The sequence below is a fragment of the Pristis pectinata genome, chromosome 6, assembly GCF_009764475.1.
Source record: "Pristis pectinata isolate sPriPec2 chromosome 6, sPriPec2.1.pri, whole genome shotgun sequence".
NCBI lineage: Eukaryota > Metazoa > Chordata > Chondrichthyes > Rhinopristiformes > Pristidae > Pristis > Pristis pectinata.
In genome coordinates, this window is record NC_067410.1 from 81,711,564 (window position 1) to 81,738,224 (window position 26,661).

A 26,661-nucleotide genomic window follows, 5' to 3' on the forward strand; every position below is an offset into this window, starting at 1 on the left:
CTTCTGCAGTGATAATGAAGATGCACTCCAGTGTTTTTACGTAACAATATGTTATGTATTGCAAAATGAAAACTTGGTTTATAATGTTTATCCTAACATAATTACCATAAGACATAGGTTGAATGGCCTAATTCTGCTCTTATCAAGTCTGCTCCACCATTCGATCATGGCTGATTTATTTTTCCTTCTCAACAACATTTTCCTGCCTTCTCCCCTTAACCCTTTGATGCCCTTACTAATCAAGAACTTATCAACCTCCGCTTTAAATATACCCAATGACTTGGCCACCACAGCTCTCTGTGGCAATGAATTCCACAGATTCACCACCCTCTAGCTAAAGAAATTCCTCCTCATTTATAAAGGAATGTCCTTTTATTCTGAGGCTGTGCCCTCTGGTCCTAGACTCTCCCACTACTGGAATCATCCTCTCCATGTCCACTCTATCCAGGCCTTTCAATTTTCATTAGGTTTCAATGAGATCTTCCTTCATCTAAACTTCAGTGAGTACAGGCCCAGAGCCATCAAATGCTCCTCATGTGTTAACCCTTTCACCCCAAGGATCATTCTTGTTAACCTCCTGTGGAGGCTAATTGCTTCCCAATGCCAGCACATCCTTCCTTAGATATGGGGCCCAAAACTGCTCTCAGTACTCCAAATGTGGTCTGACCAATGCCTCAGCATTTCATCCTTGCTTTGATATTCTAGTCCTCTCGAACATTGGAGAGAGTGCAGAGGAGATTCACCAGGATTTGCCAGAGTTTGATCCAAGTTTATCCCTGGGTTTCAGTTATGAGGAAAGTGTGGATTGGCTGGATTTGTTTGCCTTGGAGAAGAGGAGGTTATAGAGTTACACAAAACAGAAACAGGCCCTTTAGCCCAACTCATCACACTGACCAAGGTGTCTATCTGAGCTAGTTACATTTGCCCATGTTTGGACCATATCCCTTTTGGCCTTTTCTATCCATATACCTGTCCAAGTGTCTTTTAAAAACATTGTAATTATACCCAACTCTACAGCTTCCTCCAGCAGCTTGTTCCATACACCCACCACCCTCTGTGTGGGAAAAGTTTCCCCTTGGGTCCCTTTTAGATTCTTCCCTTCTTGCCTTAAATCTATGCCCTCTAGTTTTAGACTCCTGTACGCTGGGGAAAACAACTGTGACCATACACTTCATCTACTCCTCTTTATATACCTCGTATAATGTCACCTCTCAGCTTCCTACACTTCAGGGGATAAAAGTCCCAGCCAATTGAGCCTCTCTTTATAACTCAGGCCCTCCAGTCCAGGTAACACTCATGTGAATCTTTTCTGCACCCTTCCCAGCTTAATGACATCCTGCCTATAGCTGGGCGATCAGAATTTAACATAATGCTTCAAGTGTGATCTCACCAACGACTTGTACAGTTATAACATGACGTCCCAACTCCTGTACTCAATGCCCCGACTGATGAGGGAAATGTTGACTGGGGACCAGATAATACAAAATCATCAGGGGCATAGATAAGTAGTAGGAAATTTATCCCAACAGCAGAAGTGTCTAAAACTAGAGGAAATAGGTTTAGGTTAAATGGTAAGAGGCTTGGAGGGAATTTGATGAACTGTATCACAGGAGGGTGTTTAAAATCTGGAATGGATTACCTGAGGAAATGATGGAGGTAGAGACTCTTGCATTTAAGAAATATCTAGAGGAGTACTTGAATTACCAAGGCATAGCTGTCTATGGACCAAGTGCTGGAAATTGGGATTTGTATAGAAGAGTACTTGAGGTTATTGTGGACATAGTGGGCCTATGCGCTTCATGACTCTATTCGTCTGAATTATAATTTATTTTTGTATTGTGAAATGAGGTCCAATGACAAGTGTGTGTCAGTCAGTGACTATTAAGTGAAACATAGCAATAATAATATAACTTTAACAATCACAGTTACGTTTGGTAGCTTTGAAACTTAATTATAATATGTACCTGTCTCTCTCCATTACAGGTTAGGAATGGGTATAATATTTGCTCTCTTAGTTTTTTGGACTCCTATGGTTAAAGAGGGTACAGAGTTTCCTGTGTATTATTATGGAGTCCTGCTGTTCAGTTATGCCTTGCATCAGGTGAGTGAGTGCATTGGATAAGTTTGGTAGATTGCATGAAAATCATCTTTTGTAATATTTTGAGATGCATTTTTGAAAAGGGCTAATTATGCTTCCTGAATTCTCAAGGAACAGAACTAAAACATGCTTTTGAACAGGCATTTATAATGTGCAATAAACTGACTTCTGAGTTCCAAACCTTAGGTCAACACTTTCCTTTCTCATTAATTTTGAGATGGTTACTGACATGAGGATATTTTTTGTTAAAAAGACATTAACCTAAGTTCTAAACAGGAAAAAAAGACTGCAGTTTGTTTCCTGTTAGTCTCATGATATTAAGATTTATTTGCTGCTGATAGCCAGAATTGTACAGTATGTGCACACAAGGCTTGATTTCCTTTGTTTCAGGTTCTCTTTCTCTTAGATCATTCCTCTGGGCCAAAGATAACTTGCTTCCACTCCAATTTTGGGGATTCTGTGGTGGCCAGTTTTTCTTTTGGGAATTTTTTTCTATGACTGGTAATAGCAAATAGTGTATTTGTATCACTGCACTATAATTAGTGCCTTACTATCCTCTGTATTGAGGTCTGATTCAAAATATGTTTAAAATGAATTGATTCAATAAAGAACTGATCATCTTAATGAGTATAGTCTTTCATATCATTTAGTTCAGGTAAAGGTGCCACATAGCCAGACATTTGTGACAGCACAGTAATTATACATTAATTAAAGCTAGTTTAGGACTGATGAAAGTCAAGGTTTGGTTTGATTGATTTTGAATCTCATAGGAGAAATCACCTTGAACACACACCAAAGAAGATTTAAAATGGTATAGCTGCTAATCTGTCAGCTAAATAGTGGCATTAAGTAGTAACTTGAAGTCAGTTGCTTCATGCTTGCTTTTGGGTGAAAAGATGAGAGCATGGAGAAAAAGAACTTCACAAATAGATGTAAAAGAAGGTTGGGGAGCAAAATCACCCTATCATTAGAAATGCATTGGGTCTTTGGTAATTATTGTGACATAGAGATTTTTAAATGATTGTTACATGTCATTAAAGTGAGAAGTGATGTCCCAGATATTTGTTGTATGTTGTTGTGTAGATTAGATAGTTGAGACATTCTAAGCTAGAATAAAGTATCAGACAGACTACACTGGGTAGCTTGATAAGTTGTTTCTCAAATTGTGATTTAGAAGATCTCCATTAATTGAAAACAACCATGTACTTATTGCTTCACCTTCTAAATTATTCCAGGATTTTCATATCCACTATTCTGCATAAAAACCCTTTCCAAGTGTTGATCATTTTTCCTGAAAAGCAGAATTTCCTGATATTGGACCTAAATTTGCCTTTTAAATCCTTTGTAACGTTTCACATTTGCATTAGATTTTGGCTACCCTTATTTGACCTCTTCACATTTTATTCAGGCACTTTGATCCTATTTTATGTCCAAATTCTGGCATTGTTTGTGAATGTCACCAGTTTGCGAAACTTGAATTTGATTAAATTAGAAAAGGAGTAATTTTGACATGTAAATCCAAATAAAGATATTTGAGCACAGTTGAATCTTTCCCAAAATGCTCATTTACAATACATAGTCCTGCATATTGAGTTCATTATAGATTGTTGTTTATCTTTAAAAGGCCATTTTCTCTGAATTGCAGTACCTTGACTATTTGTCAACTGTATTAACTTTTAAATATTCTCCACTTTCAGGTGGCTGTCTATAGCATGTATGTTGCTATTATGGCATTTAATGCTAAGATTAGTGATCCTTCGATTGGAGGAACATACATGACTTTATTGAATACCATCTCTAATCTTGCTGGAAACTGGCCAGCTACTTTAGCTCTTTGGTTGGTGGATCCACTCACTGTCAAGAAGTGTTTAGGTGTACCTGAACGAAGTTGTAGATCAGCAGTAGATTCTGAGGTGAGTTTTCATTTACTAAAGGTAAAAATGATCTGTAGTATTGTATGTGTGAGTGCTTTTCATGCTTGAACACAACCTTATCAGATCTCTGTTGGATTAAAATTGAAACATTACTTTTCCCTTTTTTTTCTGTCCCCACACAGCTTTGTGTTAAATCTGGTGGTTCTTGTTCAACTATAACTGATGGTTACTATGTAGAAGCTATATTCTGCATTCTTTTTGGATTTGCATGGTGGCTCCGGTATGGAAACAAATTCAAAAATCTGCAGGATGAGCATCCATCCACGTGGCAGTGCAAGAGGAATAATTGAGGTTATAATGAATGGAACTTTGCGGAGTTTTACGAAATTTGGATCCCTTGACCAATTCTCAAGGGAATAGTGTAAAAAAAAGTATTTTATCAGTTTTATAATGTTTATTTTGAGTATAACAAATGGTTGCCCTATGCTACAGTTGGTGATAGTATGTATAGCGCTAATTTTAATTAGGCTTTTTTTGCTTAGAGTTAAAAAATTATCTCGAACATGTTGTGCAACAACATTCACCACATAGATAGTGATCAAGTTGCATTATTTCAGGTGTCATGTAAGATAAATTTAAAAAGTGGCTCTAAACCAAATTGCATGCCTGTTAAGAGAAATTGGGTGATACACTTTGCAAGCTTACTGCCCCTCCACTGAAAGTGAGAATCATTTCTGTTTCACAGAGTAATTATTTAAGAGCACATTTGGTCAAGTAAATCCAGTAATTATACTATTTAATTGCAACAATGGCTAAATTTTGAATTGCAAATTAATACAAACACTTACGGTCTATTTACATTAAAGATACTATTGTGTTAAATGTTTACCCTCACACAATATTGCAGTAGTATATCAGTGAAACTCTAGCACACAATCTGGGTTTAACCTGATAGTGGAGTAAAGTGGAGAGACTCCTTCCTCTAAGAGTGATTCTAGATTAAAATCACCATGTTTTGATGCTTGTATCATACATACCCTCTTTAATTTTGTTTCTCCCCCTTTGGGGGAAGATGTCAATTCAGCAAGATAATAAAGTGCCACAGCTATTTCAACTAATTTGAATTTTATAATACGAAATAAACTGGGGCAAATTTGGATGACATCGGAGCATCATAGAATAGGAAAAGAAAATGCAATAGACGTTCAGCAGGTCACACAGCATCTGTGAAAAGAGAAAGTCCTTTGTCTGACAAATATCTAAGAAGCAAAATAAAAGCTTATAAATTGTATACTGAATGGATTCCATTGAAAAAGGCTACATCTGTCTATAGTCCTTCTGGTTATTTTAATTTCCGTAAAGCCATTTTTAATACAATTCAAATGAAGACAAGATTGCAACAGTGAATCACCCTTATTCTTTTAACTAAAGCAACTGTGATATCATTAGTGGTAATCAATTCAATCCAAAGATTGTAATTCAACTACCTGTCCAGGATTTGAACACCATTATCTAGACTAATACTTGCTTGCAACAGTGGAGATACCATCTTTTACATGAGATGTTAAACCAAGATACCATCCACTTTTTAGGTGGTTATAGGTGATTGGGATCATTTGAAGTAGAGTTTGAAGTTCTGATGTTCAAGGCAACATTCTTTCTTCATCAAGAGCTCCATTGAAAAGATGAAGTGTTCATTCAACATATTGGCTGTTTATGGAATATTCCCATGTTAAAATTAGCTCCTTTATTTGGTAACATAAATGAAAATAATTATTAAATATGAATTGTTTTGTGGCATTCTGATATGATGAAACATTATTTAAATCCAAGTTATATTTTTGAAAACTTTACGCAAGCATGACAGCAGAAATATTTGGCCATCAGTTTAATATGAAACTTAGTGACAGTAACCTACTTGTATTTAAAAGACCTTTTGAATGATTTATGATGATTTCCACATTGTGATTTGCTTTACTTAAATTATAAAAACAAATCTTAAAACTTGAATTATTCTATTCATTAATCTGATTTGCATTTTGTTCTAGCTATCATCACATCTGGTTTATAATTTTAAATTTTTGTAATTTTTATACTGTAACTTAAACTCTCCTATAGTCTGCAATAGTTATTGCTCCAAGGAGAATTTCAGTGTTAAATAACATGGATTTGAAATTAATATCTACATGGCTCCAGATGGTGTATTACTTTCCCAAAGTCACTCAAAGTTCTTTATGGAAGGAGAAACCCTCTCCTTTTGTTACCAATCTCCATTTTGTTGGTGAAATTTCAATCATCCAAAACAGATATACAGTAATCTTGTGCATATTTTATGGGACTGAATTGGGTTTCAGTCTCTCCCAAATCCTATATTTGGAAAACCTGTTTACCCAGAACTGAGCTGACTGCAAATTGTGAATATTGAGTTTATTTATCATGTACTAAATAATCTATGATGCATTGACATATTTAGTTGTCTCAATAGTTTAAGTACTTTTCTTTTGAATTCTAGTAGTTTGTACTTGATTTTGAAAGTTAGTTAACAAAGTCTAACCTTCACAACCAATTATAGGCAAACTGTGAGAAACTTACAAAGTTTTTCCAGGTTAAATTCATTTGATGTTCTTTAAATATAAAGACTATTGTGTGTGAAAGCAGTGACTAATAGCCAAACGTCTCCATATCCTGATTTCAAATTTAAGTTGTGTTATGAAAATAGATTGACCACATTAAGTTATCATTGGTTTTGGTTTATTATTGTCACTTGTACTGAGGTACAGTGAAAACTTGTCTTGCATACCAATCGTACAAGTCAATTCATTACACGGTGCAGTTACATTGAGTTAGTACAGAGTGCATTGATGGTAGTACAGGTTAAAAACAATAACAGTACAGAGTAAAGTGTCACAGCAACAGAGAAAGTGCAGTGCAATAAGGTGCAAGGTCACAAGAAGGTAGATCGTGAGGTCATAGTCCATCTCATTGTATAAGGGAACCGTTCAATAGTCTTATCACCGTGGGGTAGAAGTTGTCCTTAAGTCTGGTGGTACATGCCCTCAGGCTCCTGTATCTTCTACCCAATGGAAGAGGAGAGAAGAGAGAATGACCTGGGTGCGTGGGGTCTTTGATTATGCTGGCTGCTCATTGAGCTATAGAATTATATAGCCCTGAAAACAAGCCCTTTGGCTTTTGGGCTGTGCTGACCCAGCTCATTAATTCCATTTTTATTTGTGTCAACTTCTATGCCCCCTCCCACCCAATTCTCTTGCTAATTACCTACACTTAGGGCAATTTACAGTTGCCAATTAATCTACTAATTTTGGTATGTGGGAGGAAACCAGAGCACCTAGAGGAAGACCATATTGTCACAGGAAAATCATGCAAACAGACAACACCCAAGGCCAGGATTGATGCCTGTTTCTGGACCCAAGTGGCAGCAATGTTAGCCACCTGGCTGGGTCATTTCAAAATTTAACAACTGCCTGAGAATGAATATCAGTTTTTCACTTTGCTCACTGATGTGAGATCTTCCTTCCATTAAATTAAGTAGATGGCAGATTGAGGGAAGTTTAGCACAGAATCATTTGTGTTTTTGAGTTTCAAGGAAAAGGTTAAATTGGTTGTGAAGGAAAACAAATCTGAAATTTTCAGCAAGATCTTCTAATTCCAAACAATTCCCCAGCCTCAAATCACTATCAATTCTACTTGGGTTGTGACTTGTTTTGTCTTTAGCTCTTGAAAAATATCAATCCTAGGAATTTTTGTGATCAGAAACAAATATATTTGTCTAACCATGCAAGAAATATATACTTGTCTCTGCTCCATTTTCACCACATTTAAAACATTTTTATGTTGTGAAGTATTGGAGAATAAGTATTTGATTTGTCCATTAGCAGAAAAGATACTTATGTTTATTTTTATAAACTGATCTTAGTTTTTAAGCAATTTTTATTTAATTATGAAGTGTTTATTTTATCCTTATTTCTGACCATCTCTTTCTGTGCAGTTACTGGCAAAAAAAATTCATGTTTTCAAATTTCTGGTTCACTAATTAATGAATAGCAGGCAAGGCAGGAAGTTTTAAAATGATTTTATCATGATTTTACCATTGGCACAGTCAGGCTTGTATAGGTTTCATACTTGTAGATGTTAGAACATAGAGGAATCCTTGAAAATGCAGCCGCCAGATTAAATTTAGTGTGTTCAGTAACACAATATTTTATGCTGTATTCAGTTATTAATTCACTGGCATCTTCTTCTCCTTAGGCGGTCCCATGGGATTGAGGATGCCTTGCTTCCACTCAGGTTTTGTGGGTTCTGAGGTGACTGATGAGTCAATGTGGGATCCTGACTCTTCCACAGATGGGGCAGGAAGTGCCTGACAGGTGGGCAGTTTGTGAGGTGCTGCACTCTGTCATTTACGCAGGGCTTCTGTGTGCTTTCAATGCATGAATTTGAGGCGCTCAATACCGTCTTAAATGTTCCTTCTCCACTTTGAGCAGTCATGGGCCAAGAATTCCCAAGAGTCGATAGAGATGTTACATTTTCTCAAGAGACTTTGAGCACAGCCTTGAATCTTTTTCTGTGTGCCTAATAGTCTCTTCCATGACAGAGCTCTGAATAGTGTCTGTTTTGGGGATCTATTATTGGATATGCAAATGAGGTGGTCTGCTCAGAGGCGCAGACTGAGTGTAATTAAGGATTCAATGCTGTGAATGCTGGCCTGGAAGAGGATGCTAACATTGGTTTGCTAAACCTTCCAGGATTTTGTAGAGACAGTAGTGGTGATACCTTTCAAATGCCTTGAGAGATCTCTTATATGTAGTCCAGATTATCAGAAGCAGAGAGGAGGGCAGGGATCACAGCTGCCTAGCAGATCATAAGTTTTGTGCTACGTCTGAGGTTTTTATCATCAAGCACCCTTTTCCTCAGGGACCAAAGGCTGTGTTACTATGATAACATTCACTGTATTGAAGACTAGTGAATTTCATTATCAATGTCTACCTTCACCAAATGGTAGCTGCCAAGAATATGGGAAGTGGTCCACGTTTACCTGTTTGTTGGGGAGCAGTATTGTGCAGAGGGGGCAGGTTGGTAGAGAACCTTTGTCATTTAGGTGTTGAGCACAAGGCTCATACCAATTAGCATGAAAACCTTATCTTTTCCACTCAAGCCTGCCAATATGAATCTATCAATTTGGTGTTGTACACTGCTTCATCATTTCATTCATTTATTAGAAGTTGCTTGGTAATGTGCCTGCTATTCTAATTTATGAATTTACCAGGGTATTCTGCTAGTTTTTTATTTACTAGTTAAATTAACTTATTACTTTATTAGTACACATTTCAATATTTTATATGCTGGTCCCTGTTCCATTAATTGCTGGTGCTTGCTTCTATACTAATTTTTTGAACCAGTGATGATCATGAATAACTAGTTCTGCAGTGGTCTTCACTAACTTTTTTATTTTGAATGATTAATGCATGTATTTGTTTTAATGTGCTGAAGTTAGTGCAATTGTGAAATGCCTGACAAAACCAGTAGTGTATTATAACTTAAATTCTCCAGTTAATTTTAAATTAATTAAAATGAAGTAGTTTCCTGATGAGTACATCATCTATGAGTCAAAAATGTCTTGTATCGTGGCAAGTATCCATAGAATATCTATAGTATCCAATGTATCTACAGCAACTGTCAACTACAGCAAGTATCTACAGCAACTGTCCAACAGTGGTGGCAGTACCTCCACTACCCACAACTTCCATTAGCCAGAATGAGAAGGGCAGTTGATACATGGTATCATAACTACCTCCAAGTTTCTCTCCTTCCTCGTTGCTGCAATAACATACTACTTTCAAGGGAACATCTTCACCAGGACAACACGAAGGTGCCTTAAAAGGACCGCTAAGACACAACAATAATTGATGGCCTTGACATTATCATCACATCCATCTCAAGAATGAATTAAAAAAATGTCTATAAGTATTTAATTTGCTGCACTTTTATAGCTGGTATTATTAAGAAATGATTTTTTTAATGACCTGGATGAGAATTTTTTTAAAAACATTTCCCTCAGTTATTTGTTTCTCCTTTGCTGGTCTAACTGCTTTTGTGGAGATTGTATTTTTTCCTGCGCTTTTCCTTGCCATTTCTTGAAGAAAATTCTTCTTACTCCACTTCATAATGCCTTATTCACTAAACATTGTTGTACTTAAATTTATAAGCTATCTTGATATGTATATATCTTGTGTCCTCATTCATATCCATTTAAAGGTTTGTGTTAAATTGAGTTTTTAGATTCTCTTCCGCTTCTTAATTTTTGTTCTGTCATTTACTTGAAATAATGGTTTAATCATATTTGGATTGTTGCTTCTTTTCTTGCACCTTTCACCATTATCATATCAAGGTATGAAGTCCCTCTTCTGGTGTCCCCAACTTGAAATCAGAAAGCAATAAAATTTGACCAGATTTTGCAGCACAAGGCATCTTGTATACTACTTTTGGTTAGATTTGTTCATACTCGTTTAGGTTTTCAAATCTTACTGCTCATGAGATGCCAGAATGAGCCAATAACGGATCTGGTAGCTTGTGAACAATGGAAGAAGAAGTGAGAAATAAACACAGGAAGGATAAAGAATGGCAGATCGGTGGGTGAATTCATTCTTAAAAATGGGGAAAGAACAGATTGAGCAAGAGGGAGAGACAATGCAGAAATGTGAAACTAAAATCTAAAACCACTCACAATCTGAAAGAATGAGGTGCCAAATAATAACTCTACTTTCTGGGCAAGAGGAGATGATTGATGATCAATAATCACATTTTCAAAAGGATATTTCTTGTTAATTATGTTTTTAAGCTTATAGAATGATGGAAAAATAACCAGCAATACAGTGGCATGCAGAAGTTTGGGCACCCCGGTCAAAATTTCTGTTACTGTGAATAGTTAAGTGAGTAGAAGATGAACTGATCCTCAAAAGTCATAAGGTTAAAGATGAAACATTCTTTTTAACATTTTAAGCAAGATTAGCGTATTATTTTTGTTTCGTACAATTTTAGAGTGGGGGGAAAAAAGGAAAGGAGCACCATGCAAAAGTTTGGACACCCCAAGAGATTTGAGCTCTCAGATAACTTTTACTAAGGTCTCAGACCTTCATTAGCTTGTTAGGGCTATGGCTTGTTCACAGTCATCATTAGGAGTGGCCAGGTGATGCAAATTTCAAAGCTTTATAAATACCCTGACTCCTCAAACCTTGTTCCAACAATCAGCCATGTGCTCCTCTAAGCAGCTGCTTAGCACTCTGAAAATTAAAATAAATGATGCCGACAAAGCAGGAGAAGGCTTTGAGAAGATAACAATGCATTTTCAGGTAGCTGTTTCCTCAGTTCATAATGTAATTAAGAAATGGCAGTTAACAGGAACGGTGGAAGTCAAGTTGAGGTCTGGAAGACCAAGAAAACTTTCTGAGAGAACTGCTCGTAGGATTGCTAGAGAGGCAAATCTAAACCCCTGTTTGACTGCAAAAGACCTTCAGGAAGACTTAGCAGACTCTGGAGTGGTGGTGCACTGTTCTACTATGCAGCGACACCTGCACAAATATGACCTTAATGGAAGAGTCATCAGAAGAAAACCTTTCCTGCGTCCTCACCGCAAAATTCAGCATCAGAAGTTTGCAAAGGAACATCTAAACAAGCCTGATGCATTTTGGAGACAAGTCCTGGTGGACTGATGAAGTTAAAATAGAACTTTTTGGCCACAATGAGCAAAGGTATGTTTGGAGAAAAAAGGGTGCAGAATTTCATGAAAAGAACACCTCTCCAACTGTTAAACACGGGGTGGATCGATCATGCTTTGGGCTTGTGTTGCAGCCAGTGGCACGGGGAACATTTCACTGGTAGAGGGAAGAATGAATTCAATTAAATACCAGCAAATTCTGGAAGCAAACATCACACCGTCTGTAAAAACAAAAGCTGAAGATGAAAAGAGGGTGGCTTCTACAACAGGATAACGATCCTAAACGCACCTCAAAATCCACAATGGACTACCTCAAGAGGCACAAGCTGAAGGTTTTGCCATGGCCCTCACGGTCCCCTGACCTAAACATCATTGAAAATCTGTGGATAGACCTCAAGAGCAGTGCATGTAAGATGGCCTAAGAATCTCATAGAACTAGAAGCCTTTTGCAAGGAAGAATGGGCAAAAATCTCCCAAACAAGAATTGAAAGACTCTTAGCTGGCTACCGAAGGCATTTACAAGCTGTGATACTTGCCAAAGCAGGTGTTACTAAGTACTGGCCATGAAGGATGCCCAAACTTTTGCTTCAGGCCCTTTTCCTTTTTTGTTATTTTGAAACTGTAAAAGATGGAAATAAAAAAGTAATCTTGCTTAAAATATTAAAGAAATGTCATCTTTAACTATATGCCTTTTGGAAATTAGGTAATCTTTTACTCGCTTAGCTATTCACAGTAACAGAAATCTTGACCAGGGGTGCCCAAACTTTTGCATGCCACTGTATATGGCAATTTACAATTCAGGGGTTATCTGCCTGTTGCAGCTGATTTGGCACTAATAATGACATGGGTCATTCAGCTCTTTTGCTATGGTAGCACACCTATCTTTAGCTGCATGACAAATGATTTTCCCTCCATATTAATATCAAAGGTAGTGGGGTAGACTGTTGGTGGGGGTGGGGTGAGGAAGAATGGCTGCACTTTTAGCTGCATTTGGAAGTCTTTGCTTGTTATCCAAGCTGCAAAGTGATGGCACTAGCAAAATAACTTGGGGAGGGAGAATTGGAGATACGGGAGAATTTATAGTGGGGAGTAAACTACTTTGTTTTCACAGAAAGTGACACAAAATAAACTGTCTAATGAGAATGAGGTAATGAAGAAATTAGGGGGAAAATGTTGGTGTGACTAAAAATAGTCTCCTCTCGGACCCTGATATTCACCCCAGAGTTTTGAAAGAGATTGCTTTAGAGATAATTAATGTTCTGGTTATCATCTTCCAAAATTCTATAGATCCTGCAATTGTTCCTATAGATGAGAGGGTACCAAATATGGCCCCACTATTTAAGAAAAGAGGGGAGAGAAAATAGGGAATCACCAACCTGTTAGCCCACTGTTAGTAGAAGAGAAAATGTTGACATCATTGCTGTCATTTACTTAGACAATGATAATCTAACAGGTGACACTGCCTAGACTTTATCTCTGAACCAGGGTATCAGTTATGTTTCAAGCATTTCATCAGGAGTTCTCCATTGGATCTATTTTTCTCCTGCTTTACCAATCACCAAAGGTTTGCATCCTTGCCAACAGTGGCACTAAGTGAGAATTAGTTTGTCTCCCTTTGGGACATGTGTCAGAGTAGAAATCCTCTGCTTCATCTGTAGCTTCCAGTATCAGGGCATACCAATCACTTTGTTCTTTAACTGGCCAGAGTAACATCACCACCCTGAGTGCCAAGTCTTACTCAAGATGGTGATGTTAATGTCAGAGTGGCTGAGTTCTAGGTGATGATGACAGAGTGACATTCAAGTCTGTTGATATTAGGGTTGATCATAGGGATCCCAAGGGATGGAAGAGACCTGCACTTACAATGGTTGTGGTTTCTGCTGGGTAGGAGCTTGGCAGAGCAAGGTCTTGGTCCAGTGGTAAGCAGATCCAAATGATGAAAGACCAGGCTCTGGTGCATGGATATTTACATGGGTGGCTCAGGTACATCCCTCCATGATCCCCACATCTACCCTCTGGAGGAGAGATTTATTTAGTCAAGCCTGTTTATACTCCAAAAGTTGATGTCAGATTTTGTTATTCTAATTAACACAAAGTTTTGCTGTTGTGAGATCTGGTTTAATAAGGTCCTCCAGCATAGAGATGGGCCCTTCTGTCCGTTGAATCCACCCTGACCATTAAGTATCCATTTACACTGATACCATTTTATTCTTCCCACATTCCTATCAAATCCCCCTAGATCCTACCACTCATCCAAGCACTAGGAGCAGTTTATGGTAGACAATTAACCTGTCCACCTATGTCTTCAGCATGTGGGATGAAACTAGGGTACTGGCAGAAAACCTATGAGATCCGGGGGAAGATGTGCAAATTCCAGACAGCACCAGAGGTCAGGATTGAGCCTGGGTAATAGTGCTATAAAGCAGCAGTTCTACCAGCTGTATCACTGTGCTGCCCCATTATAGAGCAGCCCATGCTCCTGTGCAAAACTGGACAATGTCCAAGCTTGGATTATAACAGTAAAGTAACAATGATCGCCTCCAGCAGGAAAAAGCCTAATCATATCTCATTGTTCAGTTGTATTACCACAACTCAAGTCTTCAAGGGAAGGCATGTTAATTTTTTTCAGAAACAGTGGGTTGTAAATATTACATGATAGAAACATAGAAAACCTACAGCACAATTCAGGCCCTTTGGCCCACAAAGCTGTGCCGACCATGTCCCTACCTTAGAGACCCATAGCCCTCTATTTTTCTCAGCTCCATGTACCTATCCAAAAGTCTCTTAAAGGACCCTATTGTATCCGCCTCCACCACTGTTGCCGGTAGCCCATTCCATGCATTCACCACTCTCTGAGTAAAAAACTTACCCCTGACATTTCCCCTATACCTACTCCCCAGCACCTTAAATTTATGTCCTCTTGTGGCAACCATTTCAGCCCTAGGAAAAAGCCTCTGGCTATCTACCCGATCAGTGCCTCTCATCATCTTATATACCTCTATCAGGTCCCCCCTCATCCTTCGTCACTCCAAGGAGAAAAGGCCAAGTTCCCTCAACCTGTTTTCATAAGGCATGCTCCGCAATCCAGGCAGCATCCTTGAAATCTCTGCACCCTTCTATGGCTTCCACATCCTTCCTGTAGTGAGGTGACCGGAACTGAACACAGTACTCCAAGTGGGGTCTGCCCGGGGTCCTATATAGCTGCAGCATTACCTCTCGGCTCCTTTCCACGGTTGATGAAGGACAATACACCATGTGCCTTCTTAACCACGGAGTCAACCTGTGCAGCTGCTTTGAGCGTCCTATGGACTCGGACCCCAAGATCCCTCTGATCCTCCACATTGCCTAGAGTCCTACCATTAATACTATACTCTGCCATCATATTTGACCTACCAAAATGAACCACTTCACACTTATCTGGGTTGAACTCCATCTGCCACTTCTCAGCCCAGCTTTGCATCCTATGCCCCACTGTAACCTCTGACAGCCCTCCACACTATCCACAACACCTCCAACCTTTGTGTCTTCCGCAAACTTACTAACCCATCCCTCCACTTCCTCATCCAGGTCATTTAAAAAAATCACAAAGAGTAAGGGTCCCAGAACAGATCCTTGAGGTACACCACTGGTCACTGACCTCCATGCAGAATACGACCCTTCAACAACCACTCTTTGCCTTCTGTGAGCCAGCCAGTTCTGGATCCACAATGCAATGTCCCCTTGGATCCCATGCCTCCTTACTTTCTCAATAAGCCTTGCATGTGGTACCTTATCAAATGCCTTGCTGAAATCCATATACACTACATCTACTACTCTCCCTTCATCGATGTGTTTAGTCACATTCTCAAAAAATTCAATCAGGCTCGTAAGGCAGGACCTGCCCTTGACAAAGCCATGCTGACTATTCCTAATCATATTATACCTCTCCAAATGTTCTTAAATCCTGCCTCTCAGGATCTTCTCCATCAGCTTACCAACTACTGAGGTAAGACTCACTGGTCTATAGTTTCCCGGGCTATCTCTACTCCTTTTTTTGAATCAGGGAACAACATCTGCAACCCTCCAATCCTCTGGAACCTCTCCCGTCTCCACTGACGATGAAAGGATAATCGCCAGAGGCTCCACAATCTCTTCCCACAGCAGCCTGGGGTACATCTCATCTGGTCCTGGCGACTTATCCAACTTGATGCTCTCCAAAAGCTCCAGCACCTCTTCTTTCTTAATATCCACATGCTCAAGCTTTTCAGTCTGCTACAAGTCATCACTACAATCACTAAGTTCCTTTTCCATAGTGAATACTGAAGTATTCATTAAGTACCTCTGCTATTTCCTCTGGATCCATGCACACTTTCCCACTGTTACACTTGATAGGTCCTATTCGTTCACGTCTTATCCTCTTACTCTTCACATACTTGTAGAATGCCTTGGGGTGTTCCTTAATCCTGCCCACCAAGGCCTTCTCATGGCCCCCTCCTGGCTCTCCTAATTTCCTTCTTAAGCTCCTTCCTGTTAGCCTTATACTCTTCCAGATCTCTAACACTACCTAGCTCTCTGAACCTTTTGTAAGCTTTTCTTTTTCTTTTGACTAGATTTATTGTAGCCTTTGTACACCACGGTTCTTGTATCCTATCATAACTTCCCTGTCTCCCTGGAACATGCCTATGCAGAACTCCACACAAATATCCCCTGAATATTTGCCACATTTCTTCCGTACTTTTCCCTGAGAACATTTGTTCCCAATTTAAGCTTCCAATTTCCTGCCTGAGCCTCATAATTCCCTTTACTCCAGGTAAACGCCTTTCTAGTCTGTCTATTCCTATCTCTCTCCAATGCTATCGTAAAGCAGATAGAATTGATGCTAATGCTACATGATGTAACTCCCTAAACTCGTCTACCACCAATATATTAAGTGATTTGTTAGATGAACATTTGCAATGACCAGCTGTAAGACTCAAGAAACATGGCACCATACAAACCAATGCAATTAGCTTTATTCACCCAGGTAGTTTAAACATCCATTCCCCACATCTGTGTGCTGTGACTAAGGAAGTCACAAGTAATCTGGCAAACTTCATTCCCTAAGTGCATACAAATGCTTTAGAAGCTGATGTAGACTTGTGTATATATTGCTTTTCCCTCAGAGTGGCTGTCAAAGGTCCACCTTGTGTTGTGGATTACCTTCACCACAAGACCTGCCAAGATTCAAGGTGCTGGCTCAGCAACACCTCAAAAACAACCAGTGGTGGATAATACATTCCGGTTTTCCCCAAAATGAATATGCTATTAGTATAATCTTCCTAATCTTATTTTACCCTTGCCTCGGTAGAGCAAATGACTAATATTTATGAAGACACAAGAGACTGCAGATGTTGGAGTCTGGAGCAAACAAAAACGAGGTGCTGCCCGGAACTCAGCGGGCCAGGCAGCATCCGTGGAGGGAAATGAACAGTCGACGTTCCGGGTCGGGATCCTTCATTTGGATCAATATCTAAGCTTTAAGGTCCAGGTGCCCTGTAGACACGCGTGTAGTGTGACCGAGGCGCTTTTCCCGCCCGGCTGACGTGCGGACCGTCAGGGCGAGCGCGCGCCGCGTCGGTAGTTCACGCGCCATCCTTCCCGTGACGCAGCGCGCGAAGGGGGCGGGGCGGGGGAACATGTCTGACGAGGGGCCGAACGCGCTCGGTTCCTACCTCAGCAAAGCGGTGGAGTTTGTGGATGAGCACGTTCGAGCGGTGCGGGTATGTGGGGGCGTTCACATCCCGACGCGAAAGGCGGTGTGGCACCGCAGAGGTTTAGCGGCATATAAAATGGCCGGATGGTTGTCGGATAGTGAGGCAAAGGGGGTTACTTTGTAATTCGGGGGCTTTGGCGGGAGGTGTGGGGAGATTTGCACTGGAGGTGTTTTCTCATCCCCTTGTCCCTCCGCTTGTGTCCTTAGACTATCAGCACGGGCCTGGCAGTGGTCGGAATCGTGATGTTAGCCAGAAGCGTCAGACTAGTAAGTTTCATGTGCCCGTTGAAGGAACTTTCTCTCCCTGCACTTCACCCCGTGTCACGAAACGAAGCTAGACCATCATTTTGATATCGATTTTTGATATTCAAGTTTGTCACTTGCTTCTCAAGCACAATGCAGTTCATTTATACACACAAGCTGTACTGGTATATTGTAAGAGAAAATGGTATAAATTCTGGCCTACCACCTCCTCAATACTAACTGGGAATGGGCAAAACAATGCCAAAATTGAAAAAATCCCATTGAAAACTGTTGTAGAATTAGATTCTGGTTTTAAGATTCTGGTTCTAACGAAGAGTCTGACTCTAGTGCAGTTTTTAAAATAATCCTGTATCTGCTGTTGTGAGACTTTCCGATTTCTGACATAATGCAATTGACAACATTTGGTCACAGATTATTTTTTTGAAACATTGAAGGGCATTCAAACCATTTAAAATAAAATCAATTATATTGGGGACATTGGCATCTTTGCCTTCATTGGGTTTTGGAAGATGATTTGATTATCAGTTCTTTAGGAGTATCTTAAATTACAAAACCAAAAACAGTTACACCTCATGACCTTAAAAGTTATGTGCTGTGAATTTTAGCAGCATACTAATGAATATATGTATACTTGTCCTTCCAAGAGGATATCCACTTGTGATGAGCAATATGGTAGGGAATTTGTTATTAAAATCTGATCTCTGTTGTAAAATATCATAGTCCATGTGTTATCTGCAGAGGCAATGTACTTTCTATATGCCAGCTGCTTTGTGAAAGTGATGATCACATTCCAAGCTCTGTGACCAAAATAGTACCCAGTGAGAAATGTTTTCTCACATGTTTGTTTATGAAAACTCTGGATGTGCAAGAGTTTGAACAAAGCTCTAGCTTTTTCATCAAGCCTTCTGTGGCAAAATAGTCTTAATATTGTAGAGTACCATATACCAAATTATAAGTGCAGGGCCTTAGGGGAATGATTTGTTCAAAAGTTACAATGAAGCATGGATGCATTGTAATCAGTCTTGAATTTTTAATTTTTTTTTACTTTGTTCTGCACCTAAAAATGAGAAACACATTTTAATTTCTGTAGCTTCCCCCATCAAATTGAATTTTCACAGAATTTCTGTATTTATTGCAATCGGACTTTTATCGTGTTAATCTGGCAAACACACATTTGCAACAAAGTTGCACACTGGGTATGTGACACATTGTTTCTGACATTATTAAAATCATCTGATAAAGTCTTGGGAGATCCAGTACATTTAAATGTACATTTAGTATATTTTGACTTGCACTCACTACATAATGTATGCAAAAAAGATTGCTTTATAATTTTATAGTATGGCCATTTGAGTATAAAATAATACACTTTGATGAATAATGAAAGTTCATTTTCCTTCATCTTAACAGATTACTAAATTTACAAGTGCCATAGAGATACCTAATAATTTTATTGAAAAAAGTATTAAACTTCGAGGGAGAATACATCATGTAACAGAAAATGGACTAGAAGTAGAACATATTCCTATTAACCTTCCTTTCATTTCATCCCTACAAAAAAAATGTAAGTAAATGCTTATTGATATACAATAACATGTATAACTGCAGACTTATTGATTAAAATTGAAATATTACTTGTGATATTATCTTCTACATGTGACTGAATATGTCTAATCTTAATATTTTATGAACACAGTATAAAATCCATCAAATGCTGCATGGGGCTCATTTGAACTGGTTTAGATAATGAAAGTCACAATTTTCCATGCAAAATATTTGTAAACAATAGAATTAAACCTGTAAGTTTTGCATTGTAGTGATGTGATAGCTCAATTTATAAGTTGTAGATGTTACAAATATTTGATGCTATTGTTGAAACTTCTCAGACAGTTTGATTGGCATTGTTCACTTAGCACAACCTGGAAAAAAGCTTAGTTGTGAGATCTTGATTAATAAAGTTGCTGGTGAAAGGATTTGTTGTTTTAGGAAGCAGATTTCTAAACTGAGCTCTGGAGGCCATTGAAGCCTTCAGCTTTCTTGGGAATTGCATTCTGCTGCAATATCTATTGTATGCTTGCCACTCAAAGGTTCGCTATTGACACTTTCAAAACATTAATGTATGTGATGTGGGTAAAGTATCTAGTATATCTGAAAAATATCGTCCAGTATATCTTTTTCAAAAGGGCTTTTGTGGTGAACCTCATGGACCTAATATTTTGTAATGTTATTTCCACTATTGGATACCTTGGCTTATTTTTCATTTTTTAACTGCATCTTTACTAATTTACTTTGCTGAGCATCAGTCCAACAATCAATTCGACTATTTTAGTTTATACTATATACTAACAGAAGTAGGTCAGTTAGCCTGCGTTTAATCTGCATTCTAATAAATCATGCCTGATAATACCCATGCCTCTAATTTCACATGCTTGTTCCATGTATTATTTAGTTTTCTCAGAAGACTTTCTTTTATTCTGGGACATTGTTAGATCTCCAAAGCAAAATTGATATCTGGGAAATTAAAATTTAATTTGGTGTCTCAATTCAGCTAATCACATTTTCGGGTAGAAAGAAAGAAAGAGAAACTTCCATTCGTATAACATCCTTTCAGGATGTTCCACAGCACTTTACAACCAATGAATTTGAATTTGGGTTACTTGATGCACAATATATCAAGTAAGCCAAATTCGTTGATTGTAAAGTTCACAGCAAGCACCCTCAAAACAAGATGGAGTAATGTTCTGATATCAGTGATTATGGGATAAGTATTAGCCTGGATAATGGACGACCACCCTGCTCTTCATCAAATCAGTGCTGTGGAGCCTTTTACACCCACTTTAGAGAATTAACAGGTATAATACCTCAGCTGCAGAACAGTATCTCCAACATTGAAGCGTACCATCACCCCTCTGGAGTGTCATCCTGGTTCTAGAATGGGACATAAACATTCAACGTTCTGACTCGTGTTAACGTGTGACAAACTAAACCACAGTTGACTTTTACCATTCTCTTTGACCATTGCTGGTCTTGGTTATAGAACATAGAACATTACAGCATAGTACAGGCCCTTCAGCCCACAATGTTGTGCCAACATCATTATAGAATCTTTTTAAACATTGGCAAAATGAACATTAAAGCTGAATTTGGCACAACTTCCTCTGTAAGATAGCAGCAACTTTTTAAATACGGAGCATCGTACTGATATCTTCAACCAGAATTCTGGCATTCAGTGTACAACTGAATCTGTTTTTCAAGTGTATACACAACTCCTGTCTGGTAAATGGTTTATTATATTCTTTGCTTTAATTTGCTTTATCACCCTGCATCTGTATTGGGATATGGTGATGGAGTGCAGTTTTGCTGTCACTTCATTATAAATGGTAAAGGAAATATGGATAGTGTAACTGTTCAGACTCAACCAAATTCCAGCTGATGGACTGGACACTTTTTAAAAAAAAATTATCTCCTGGATCTCTTCAGGTCAAATTTGATGTCATCTTGTAAATTCTCCACTCAGATCATCTAACAAGAGAAAAACATGCTTACCCCATGATATGGGAAATGATGATGGGGGCCTTTGAAACATGATCTATTAGATTGTTCAGATACTCAATGAAATATATTTTGTCAATTCTAAGCATCAGGATGATCATAAAAGGGTAGTTACTATGAGATCCTCTTATAGGGTGCACAGTGGTGAAGCTTACATTGTCACAAAATAGCTTAAATGGACAGTGGACCCAGATTGCTAATTGCTGTCTTGCATGTATGTGTTAAATATATTTTCACTTACTTTTCCTTGTCTTGTAAAGAAACACTTCCATTTTCCTCAGGGCAACCAGATGGTCACCTGATAGTTCGGTTGGCTGGCTTGCAAATGACTGACGAAGGGAGAACCTGGTTAAGTGAGCAAGTAAAATCTCCCCACGTTATTTGGTTTCAACTTCTGAGAAGGGAGAATTCTTTTATTGATTGCATTGTGAGATTAAACAAGGTAAAACCATATTTTAGAAGAATGATTTCATATTTTTGAAAGTGATGCCTGACATCCATATGGTGGCTGTTTTTAAGGCTGGGAGGGCTACTAAAATATTATGTTCTTCTGTAATATTGGAACTTAAAGCTGCCCAGAGGATTGCTAATGCATTTTTTGAAAGGTTTCAGTTGAATATTTTAAATTTGTTTTCCATCAACCATAAGTTTTTCTGCCTGCAGTCTGGTGTCATTAATTCAGATGTGCCTTTGCTTAAAATTTAAATTGTCCAGTAACTCACATGAACAAATATTAAAGAAATGGCAGCATCAAAAAAAATCTGTACGTGTATGCATGACATGTAGCTGAGGAATGCTTGCTTGTAATATGCGTCATGCAAACTGGTTTGTCATTGACAGTAACTATTTGGATTCTCAGAGGCATTGTGCAAATAGTATCAAATTGCGGCAAAACCAAGTCTAACTGGCCCACATTTTTTACAAAGTTCATAGCATTTAAATGACTAAAGATATCCACCAGTCTTGATAATATAAGAGGCCAAATACTAGAAATATAATTATAAACTGAAACTGATGTAAGTACTCAATAATTAAGAAAAAAAGTCCAACTCAAAGTTGAGTTTTTTGTGATATGCACAAGCGCAATGAGTAACTTATTTGCAGTAGCATCCCAGGTGCATAGCATCATATAAGCAGCGTTCACAAGAAAAACATAAACACAATTTTTACAAGAAAGAACGCAATTAGAACAAAAAAAAACAAAGTCCATTTTAGTGCAAAGTGAACAAAGTGGTCATAATGTTGCTAAACTCTAGTGCTTAAGGTTGTGCTGGTTGGTTCAAGAACCGAGTGGTTGAAGGGAAGCAGCTGTTCTTGAACCTGGTGGTGTGGGACTTCAGGCTTCTGTTCCTCCTGCCCGATGGTAACTGCAGAGGGAAATGGGCAATATTTCAGGTTTATGTAAACCTTTATCACATGGAACAGATTTTAAGCAAGTGCAGCGAAAGTAAGTGAGGAAGAGAGCTACTGAGGCTGCAATAGAATGGAAGGCAAATGTGATTTAAATGACAAAGGATGATGGGGAAGACAAAAAAGGGTTGGCAGTTGAATATTAAGAACAGTCAAAAATTTGGTCTCGAATAGCTGTACTTGAGAATATCAGAATCATTGTCTGAACCTGCAGCCTGACAAATGAAAGCATTGAACAACCTTGATGTGTACGTACATATCAGTTGATCCTTTGTTTTTGTTGTTGTTTGGCATTAGGTAGGATTGTCATGTTCTAACTTGTTTTATGATGGTCCTAGGCTTTCAATGTCGTACCGTTATCACTTATTTATTAGGGACCAATCACTTTTGAAAGAAAACGTACTATTGATGAGCAAGACCAACAGTAATCAACTAATCCATTCATCTGATTGTATAGCTATAGTAATAACTTATAAACTAATTCAATTATTAAAGAAAATAATGCATATTTCCACTGAAACATTAGAATCTCTTGAAATGGTTCAGCCAAATATTTCTTAATGACCACATAGAGATGCGTGCTAATTCCAAAACCTGTGGGCCTCTGTCAGAAAATATTTTCAGGTCAGAAGAAATTATTGATGAATGGCATATAGTATAATTTTGAAATGTGTAAGCACTAGACAAAATATAATTTAATTGTATTTTCTGTCCTTAAGGGAACGATTTTCTCAATCTGCCTAAATGAAGAGATTTTGAGGAAAGGTCTTGGGCGGACTGTTAATATTGAAGGCTTACACTCTAATCCCAAACTGTACTGGAGGCTACAGACAAAATTGCTTAAAGCAGAAATGAAAGCCCTAAAAAAAGGTAAAGGCATCTGGAAAGAGCCAACTTTATTGGAAAAAATCTCAAATAATTTTCAGAATTCTAAGATTTTACACAGTTTGAGGAGTCTAATTTTATGGGTCAGGTCATTTGGAAACAAATAAGTTAATAATATTCAGTTGAAGATATATTCTGTAGACTATTCCAGAAATCTAACTGGTTTCAAACTAATGACGCATTTAAATGTATCAATTCAATATCACATAGTATCTTGATTTAAGATACAAAGACCCATTTATTGCTATGCAAGATGTTATATTTTGTCTTACTGGTTTATTCAGAAATGGAAATCTTTGTACATTGATGTTTTACAAATAAACAAAGCCTATACAATGTACTCCATGAGCCGTGCTGTTTCACAGTAGTATTTTCCACCTAAGATACTCCTGTGCTGGAGTGAAACCACTATTAACCTAGAGTCATGATATACATCATCTAATGAAGTATATTGTGAAGCCTGCATAAATTAGTTGGGTCTACTGTTAAGTGTTTTTTTATTTGGTAAAACATCTAAGAGATACACTGAAACTACTGAGAGCCATTTGCACCTAGTTCTTCTGCCAATTAAAAACAGAGCATGTAACGTGCTGCAAAGTTGTAGTATTTGGAAATTGAAATAAATGGCCTTTATGAAAGGGAGCTTTTTTAGGGAGAATCCACAGTGCTAGAGAAATCATGGTATCTCTGCAACTGAATGTTTCCTGAATTTTTCTCAAGTCTTAGGAATAGCAAGAACGGTTCTTCCATATCCCAATATTATATCCATACACACTTGTACACTTTTAGTAACCGCTGGTAGCTGTTCTTCTCCTTGGATTTGCGTGAGTTTGAGGAATTGCAGACTTGGAAAATGAAGGCTGATCATTGACCCAGGCCTGTCGCTGCATCTCTGTCTGCCTCTCTCCAGAGAGAAAGATTCCTGTACTGTATGTTAACACAGCCCAAGAGCACTGTAGCATTTAAACAACTATAAAGTGAACCAAGCAAAAAAAAACATGAAAAGAAAGAAATCAGACCAAAGATCAAAATGTACACTGTAACTGCTACATTTTGCAAAGCATTTGAAGAATGTACTTTGAAGTAAATTTATTATAACTGTACAGTGAAAACTATAAATTAGGACACTTAAAGGAGATACAACACCAATACCTTATGCAGTGTTCCTGCTGTTTTCACCCACCTTTCAGATTCTGCTTAATTTCTGGTGCCTGCCAACTTGATGCAATTTTAATTTTTTTTTTGTTCATTTAATTTTCTACTTCAATGCCAAGCTGGGGCCCTCTCCCATCAAGGGATGGTACCCTAGTCTGCACAGGGCAAGATGGCAGCAGTAGTACTGGATTGCATGGTAAATATCAGTCCAATTATTCAGGGTGCTGAGGCTGGAGGGATTAATGTCCTATAGATCACTGCAGCAGTTTCCTATTTCCTTTTATTCCACTGCTAATGCTTCAAATGCTTGAGTGTGCCTGGGGAGTTGTTACTGGGTCATAGGATCCTAACGTAAAAGATACATATGAGACTTGTATAAATGTCGCAGGTTAGAAAAATTGCTAGAATCAGAAGGGCAGCTAAGAACATAGAAAAGAAACTGAAGGTAGAGAAAAAAGGAAAGTAATTTCTTTCACCACCCACTCCTTCTCAAATTGAAGGACCCCCTCCCCCAGCTAGTTATTTCCAACTCCCCACCCACAGGATTTTAGGGGCCTTCATGATTTACATCCTCCACATCCTGTCCTGTTATTTCAGATTTCTGATGCCTCAACTGATAGTTCCCAACTATTGTGTACATTATACTACTGCAGCTGCTGGATATCTGAAATAAAAATAGAAAATGCTGGAAACTCTAAGCAGGTCTGGCAGAATATGCAGAAAGAGAAACAGAGGTAACATTTCAGATCAAAGGTACTGAAACATTCAATCTGAATCTTTAACTCTGTTTCTTTTAACAAGTGCTTCCTGATCTGCTGAATCTTTCCAGTATTTTACGTCCTGGCTTTTGAGTATTGAGGATTTAGTTACTCAGCATCTGAAATGGCAGAGAAACTCCTTCATCATTATGATTAAGCCATGTAAGTATTCATTCCCAGCAATAGAGTTTCTCTGCAGCTATGTATGCAGGATAAAGTAATCTCCGTAACATAAAAACTATTTTGTTCTCACTAACTGGTCTCTCCCACAGAATGTTCTGTTTTAAAGTGTAATCAGATGGTGAACTGAAGGCTGTCCTTGGGTTGTATTTGGTGGATTCCATGGTTTCAAGGTGCTATTATTTACATCAATTATTTACAAATCATTAGGGTTGATTAATAAGTAGCCATTTTTAGGGATGTTTAAAAGTTTCACTGAGATGTATATAGTGTTTGGTGTTTCGTTTTAAAAGCACAAATTAAAACATTCCACTAAACTTAATAAATCTACCTAGTTCATAGATGCTATGGGAATAAAGACTGTATTCCCCCATCATTTCAGTTTCTAATCAGGCCAATGGACATATGGGTAAGATTATTCAACCATGAGGTTTTCCAAGGATTGGCTCAAATAATTTGAAGTCTCCAATGTAAAATACAGTCTGTATCTCCTATAATTTTTTAATATAATCATTGTGCATAATTGTCCCTGTATTTTGGAAAAAGTCAATAAAACAGCTGGTAATATATGTGAATATAGTTCTTTTAGACCAGACTTAAATCAATGTTTTTACTACAAATTGGACCAGAAGATAAGAAAAGCCAGGAATGAGAAAAGCCTTTAATCTCAGAAAAGCTGATCTCTCTCAAACACTAACTTGTTCATATGTGGACAAGGTAGTCAGAAACCCTTCTGTCCACAATGAAGCATTGCCTCTTTATTGAAGATGGGTAAACTAGTCCTCAGGCTCTGGTGTACTTTCTTAATCCTGAATATTGAAATCCCTCAAATGAACATAACTGATGCATTGAAGAGTGAAAAATATTAATTATGCATTGTTTAATTCTATTGTGAGCAAAAGCCTAACAGGTAAATTTATTATTCTGTCATTCAAGTATATGTAGAACTTGTCTTTGATTCAGATAATTTATCAAGCTATATATTTTTGTAGAGATGATTAGTAAAATTGTAGTTGCATATG

At 38.1% G+C, this 26,661-nt stretch overlaps 2 protein-coding genes across 5 annotated transcripts in view; both read left to right on the plus strand.

The window, feature by feature from the left end:
- slc33a1 (solute carrier family 33 member 1) overlaps positions 1 to 10,439 on the plus strand; it is a 28,854-nt gene extending 18,415 nt beyond the window's left edge. For all 3 annotated transcript variants that reach the window (XM_052017298.1, XM_052017297.1, XM_052017299.1), the window contains 3 exons: positions 1,984 to 2,101; positions 3,796 to 4,011; positions 4,155 to 10,439. In XM_052017298.1, coding sequence (XP_051873258.1) covers positions 1,984 to 2,101; positions 3,796 to 4,011; positions 4,155 to 4,322 — 502 coding nt within the window. In that variant the 3' untranslated portion in view covers positions 4,323 to 10,439. The remainder of the gene's footprint in view (positions 1 to 1,983; positions 2,102 to 3,795; positions 4,012 to 4,154) is intronic.
- A 6,898-nt stretch (positions 10,440 to 17,337) lies between these two features.
- Positions 17,338 to 26,413, plus strand: c18h3orf33 (c18h3orf33 homolog (H. sapiens)). Of its 2 annotated transcripts, XR_007956513.1 has the most exons (6): positions 17,338 to 17,442; positions 17,643 to 17,702; positions 19,110 to 19,263; positions 21,533 to 21,693; positions 23,381 to 25,621; positions 25,732 to 25,771. XR_007956513.1 is itself a non-coding variant. In XM_052018489.1 (5 exons), exons 1-5 carry the CDS (start codon positions 17,359 to 17,361, stop codon positions 23,651 to 23,653), a joined length of 732 nt encoding a protein of 243 aa, XP_051874449.1. In that variant the 5' UTR covers positions 17,338 to 17,358; the 3' UTR covers positions 23,654 to 26,413. The 2 variants fall into 2 exon arrangements, 1 of the variants encoding a protein (XP_051874449.1); XM_052018489.1 differs by having other exon boundaries at positions 23,381 to 26,413.
- Positions 26,414 to 26,661: the final 248 nt, after the last annotated feature.